Below are 5,407 nucleotides of genomic sequence, written 5' to 3'. Positions count from 1 at the left end.
GAAGGCACAGGGCCCAGGCGGAAGGAGAGGCAGGGAGGCTTCAACAGTTTATTAGAAAGAATGTAGACATTAAAAAAATCCCCGCTGCTCTGAACATAAATTGAGGTTTTTCAGCCTGGTTAGAAGCCACCCGCGCGTGTACGCCCCACGGTCTGTCACTCACTTCCCTACCCACAGTGCAAATACGATTTGGTCTAAACGTACAGATTGACAAGCAACAACGCGCAGCCGCGCGCCCCGGGCCGGGAGGTGTGAAGCTTTGAGGGTCAAACGGTACCAGGGGACAGGCCTCAGGCACCTGCGCCGGCTCGGGGGCACGGGACTCGTGATGAAACACCAAAACGAGGAGAAATTTGTTTCCTTTTCAATACGAGCTTTAGCGGAACAGACCTGAAGACACCACAGCGGTACTGCGCATCACCTGCTGAATTTTGTGAGCCAATGACAACAGCCTTGTTTCAGCCAGTTTTGTTCCCGGTACAAACGTACAATTTCAGGCCGCAGAGGGGGAAAAAAAATGCTCATTTACCACTTGGTGTAAGTTCAGGATTCTCCCATTGTAATTATATCTGCTACGAGGCAAGGAGGCTCTGTAAACTTTATTGCAACTGTTCTGTATCGATTGCCTACACCTCAATTGGGTTTGTTTTTTTTTTTTTGGAAGTCTGGAAAACGGTTCATGCATAACATTATTGCCTCTCGTGGCTTAAGACCGCCCCGTGCAACGGTACACACCTACCATCAGTGAAGCCATTTAAAATGGACTGAAAATGGGTTAAAGGATGCAGGATCTCCCTTTAGGGCTATCAACTCAGGAATTCTTATCTCAATTATGAAATGTTGTGATGAAGTTCTTTCCCCAAACCCTGAAGACGACAGTTTTCCTTACTCCAGATCCGGCATTTCTAGAGAGAAAGAGAACAGCATTAGTGGGTGGGTCTTGTTGTTTTGTCTTTGGAAAAAAAAAAGCTACCAGCAGCCCCACTGCATCACAAGGGACACAGGCAAGAAGATCCAGCCCTCAACCAAGAAGGGCACGGGGCAGTTTAGGGTCTCTGACCTCACCCCCGAAGCGCAGAGCTGGTTCTTCACAAGGAAGACCTGCGTGCGCAGCAGTGGCCGCGCACAGAAGTTACTCGAGTAGGGCCAGCACCACACACGCTGACGGCCCGTGCACGTGCCTGCTGCTCTTAAAGCCAAAGCCTCCCCAGGACTACAGCCGGCTGGGAAGGTCAAACTGGTATTTCATGCTTGTGTGGAAAGGATTTCACTAGATTGTATTGTCTCGCACCGCTCAGGCAAGGCACTGGCATTAGCTCGCAGCCAGGATTTAGCGAGACTGACAGGACAGGACATCTGCTGGCTCTGCTCAAGGCTCTCGCTCAACCCGGAGCATTCAGCAAGCGCTCGCCCTGCTGCAGGGCGTGCAGAAACAAACGAGAATGTCAACTTACTTTCGTCATCACTGTCTGGCGAGTCCTGGAAAGAAGAAGAAACATTAACTGGAGCAGACTGTGCTTGAAGGTGCTTTTCCCTCTACCGCCACTAACCCAGCAAACGAGCTGCTGTTTCCAAAGTCTAGTGGCGAGCGTGCTCTCCGTCAGTCTGCATTTTGAGGAACTCCAGGTTCCACAGGACTTAGCTTGGCCTCACTGGCCAGAGCCTACAGACCCGTAATAACCAGCAGTCACTGCAGAAGTAGGTGACACCAAGCTGTCTGGGCACCGCAAGCATTGACACCAGCGCCCTGAGCACCGCTGCTGGAGGGGAGGAAGATGACTTTTGCCAGATGACATCATTTGTCCAGACAAGGTTTGGTACAGTTTAACTTTTTAACAGCGCTGAAGATGGAATGCAAGTTTGACTTCAGCAAGCTGCGATGAATGTGCAGGGCGCTGCGACAGCCCTGCGCGTATTTACTGCAAACAAAGTACTTACATCATCTGCCCCATCTACTTCTGGCAAGTCTACGTCGTCATCTCCGCCCATGTTGTTCATCATCTGTTCCAGAGAGATAACAGCCACATTACAGGGTGAAGCCAACTGCACTCTCTACGTGAACTAGGGGAGCATTGTAAAAACCTAAAAATAGCTTAAAACTGTTATAACCAAGAGCCATCAGTTGTTTTGACAAATCAGCTGCACCTATGCAGAAATTACGAGGTGAGCATGCAAAAAAATTTAAATTAATTGCCTTGCAAACCAACCAGTGCACTGACTTGGTGCCGGCCTCTACGACAGGACATACATTCATTTCGTATTCGATAGCAAGCACAAACTGGTCATCTCGCTCCCACAGCGCGGGTCACAGCTGGCAACAGCTGTGCCTCCACAAACCAGCAGCGCCTGCACCGAGACCAGCAGCCAGGAACGCACCAGGAGGAGGAATGCTGAGGAAGGCGACTCTTCCCACAGCTGTCAGTCCCTGCTTGCCTACACACAGCCCAGAAGGAAACCCAAACCTCCAGGTACTCATCTCCCCATACCTCAGAAAAGCGATCAAAATTGGACATGTCTTCATCTGAGTCATCTTCCCAGTCTTTCCAGTTGTTGAAGTCCACACTGAGCCAGTTGAGCTGCACATCAACACAAGAAGTTAGTTAAGGACAAGCGAGTAACAAGCTGTTACTGTTCAGAAAAGGACGGTTAATAAGAACTGCCGTTCTGATCAGAAGCATGGTAAGTGACCCATTAACTGCTACATAATTTAAACATGACCCAAATATTAAACAAAATTAAAAACCAGGGGAGGCAACAGGCACTACTACCCTGGCCATCAAGGAGCCCAAACCCACCTTTGCCCTCTCTTTTGTTAACCTTGGCCATGCCTGACCAGACTCTCCTTTTCGTAAACAACACAAGATAGATCTGTCTGTTCTTTTATGCTTTGATTCCTAAAAAAGAAAAGAACAAGTATCTGTTAGTATTAGTCATCACGAACTTCACCGGGAACCGCTTATATTATACTCATTTGTCTTAAGCTATCAACTTATTCTTTGTCCTGAAAAATACCGTCCAGAAATGCTTTCACAGATCTGAGTTCAAGCATGCTCTTACGGTCTAAGGAACAATTTGCCCACAATACTGGAAGTAGCCTAAAGAATGGACGGTATTTTTCAGGATACAGCACTAAGACAACAGTAAGAGAGTCAAGAGAATACTTACATTTGGATCAATATTATTAAAAAGGTCAATTTCATTTAAATGTTTAAAGTTATCACTTCCTCCAAGACAACTGTTAAGAGAAAAAAATGCTTGTGTTTAGCAGGAAATGTCTTAAAGAACAAACACACTTCATCAACAGAACTTACTACTTTAAGAGAAACATCATCTAATCAGTACCAGCACAGCCTTTAGGGATTCCCCCCCCCCCAGTGCCTTTCAGCTTTGTGAAGACCCAAGGTACTTACCTGAATGTAAGTTTGGATTTTTCAAAATTTACATTAACATCTTTACTGTCTTCAACGCAAAATTCAATAAAGACATAGTCCCTTCGGTCATACCACTTCGCAGAAGCAGGCTGCCTGTGAACAGACCATTTAAGAGAAGTTCAAATCAAGTTTTGTATCTTTCATCCATATTGCAAAGACTCACCCTTCCATGCTGCCAGTGAACTTGATCATGACAAGCTTTTCAAGATGAGCTACTACAGATGATGGCAAAATTTCAGTCACCTCTAACAGCTACTTAGGCAGACTAATTATGCTTTTTGTCACCCAAAGAGTTAAACCCCAAAGCACAGCCACTGAAAAGCCCACTTTTTGGACACTGGTACTATTAAAAATGGACTGCTCAACAAATCTGCTAAGAGTAAGACCCAGCTGAAGCCAGTACAGGTACGAGAGCTGAAGAATCACCGTTCTGACTTCTTGCTACAACCTTCTGCATACACAGACTCCAACTCCCACGCTCTTTGGTATCCTTCTGGCTTTCCACAAACACCACAACAAGCAACAGCCTGTCCAAGGCACCAGAAAATGCCGCAGGACTCTTGACCAGCCCTTGTGCATTCGCAGTTCTAGTGAGAACTCACGTGCAACACTCAAGCGCGGCCATACTCGATCGGCTGGTGAAAGCGACCTCAGCTCGGCACGCCTCGGCCGCAGACTCCCCACCACTTTCAGTTATTCTCCTGGCAACTCAGGCCAAGCCCACAACTGCGCGTCTGCATTCCAGGAGAAGGCAAACAGCCACCCAGCACGAGCTGCTGTTGCTAAGGCACAGAAGACCACGGGTGCTTCGCACACTTCGGCTGTCTTCCAGAGGTGCCAGATCAAAGCTGGGATTTCACAGCTAATGCCCCTGCAGAGAAGACCTCAAAGACCTACCTGCGAATTGAACTGAAGTTAAACGCTCTGAGCCAAATGGTCACTTACCCCGGTATTTATTGCAGCTACACTGGCTACAGGAAGCTAAAGCACACAAGGACACAAAGAAAGCCAACGTTCCCATCTGCACGTGACAGAGCGGCTTCCACTCCACACACCAAGGAGTGGATGTTTGGTCTCTGTATTGCGCTCTAAGCACTACAGCACAACCACCTGACAAAAGCGTAATTAACTTTTCAAACCATTTATTAATGTGACCATTGCTAAACTTTCAGAACAGATTTTGACTCACCTGATCAACCAATTCAATTGTCGGTAACTGTGACACATTTGGTAAAGTTACTTACCGAGCGCTGCACCACTCCCCAAAGAAACCCCGCTCCCTCGCCCCACGGCTTGTTCCTAGCCTGCTCCCGGCACAACCGTCCGCGTCTCTGCGGGATGAACTGAATCGGGACCCAGCCCAGGCCTAGTTGAAACCCAGACCAGCCACCTTTGAGCTCCGTCAGTGCTACAAGTTCTTTGCAATTCAGCTGTCCAAACACTGGTGCCAGCTCAAGGAAAGGCCGGTACAGCGGCAGAAGTGGCCACGACCGCCTCTTCCAGCATCAGCACCCGTTACAAGCGCAGAAAACATCTGACCAGAGGCCAGTAACAGAGCATTTAACTTCCGAGAGCATAAAAAACAAGTGGTTTCTGAATGCAACCTTTAGTTTCAAGCAAGATACTGTCCCACTGGGTGAAAACCTAACGCCTTCCCTTTCAGCAGCATTTTTAGGAAACGCTGAGGCATCTACTTATTCAGGTAAAGTACAACAATAGCAGAGTAGCAATTTTCTTACTATGGTATTTTTAATTCCTTATTGGACACAAGTTTCTTCTTCTAACATGGAATGAAAGACTCTCAGAAGAAAAAAGAGGATGAGAAATGACCTGCTCTGCTCCCTCTGCGTTTGGGCACTGCGCAGCAGCCATTTCTCACACCGCTGGAAGACAAAATCCCACTGCGTGGAACTTGGTACATCACTCAAACACACTGTTATCAGAACAGAAATCTCAGTGTCCCTGATCGTGATGAT

The 5,407-nt window shown here is 47.5% G+C and overlaps 2 protein-coding genes across 2 annotated transcripts in view; both read right to left on the bottom strand.

Moving 5' to 3' along the window:
- Window positions 1–418, bottom strand: part of ATP5B (ATP synthase, H+ transporting, mitochondrial F1 complex, beta polypeptide) — a gene marked incomplete at its 3' end in the record, with an annotated part of 3,945 nt that extends 3,527 nt beyond the window's left edge. Inside the window, exon 1 of the mRNA XM_009334176.1 lies at window positions 412–418. Coding sequence (XP_009332451.1) covers window positions 412–418 — 7 coding nt within the window. The remainder of the gene's footprint in view (window positions 1–411) is intronic.
- PTGES3 (prostaglandin E synthase 3 (cytosolic)) lies at window positions 33–3,623 on the bottom strand. Its single transcript, XM_009334175.1, has 8 exons — window positions 3,595–3,623; window positions 3,411–3,530; window positions 3,166–3,235; window positions 2,796–2,894; window positions 2,487–2,576; window positions 1,939–2,001; window positions 1,455–1,479; window positions 33–905 (listed from the first exon to the last, which is right to left on the bottom strand). Exons 1-8 carry the CDS (start codon window positions 3,621–3,623, stop codon window positions 886–888), a joined length of 516 nt encoding a protein of 171 aa, XP_009332450.1. The 3' UTR covers window positions 33–885.
- Window positions 3,624–5,407: the final 1,784 nt, after the last annotated feature.

Source organism: Pygoscelis adeliae, unplaced genomic scaffold (assembly GCF_000699105.1).
Source record: "Pygoscelis adeliae isolate BGI_AS28 unplaced genomic scaffold, ASM69910v1 Scaffold591, whole genome shotgun sequence".
NCBI lineage: Eukaryota > Metazoa > Chordata > Aves > Sphenisciformes > Spheniscidae > Pygoscelis > Pygoscelis adeliae.
The sequence above is the reverse complement of the archived record's forward strand: the minus strand, read 5'-3'. Positions and strand labels throughout refer to the sequence as shown.

Bases quoted from the DNA above. Each gene is read 5' to 3' on its own strand.
- PTGES3 (XM_009334175.1), bottom strand. From the start codon at position 3,623: ATGATCAAGTTCACTGGCAGCATGGAAGG. The intron at 2,895-3,165 runs GTAAGTATTCTC...TTTCTTTTTTAG, and splicing joins TTAATAATATTGATCCAAAT to GAATCAAAGCATAAAAGAAC. The intron at 2,577-2,795 runs GTGGGTTTGGGC...GTTGATGTGCAG, and splicing joins TAACAAAAGAGAGGGCAAAG to CTCAACTGGCTCAGTGTGGA.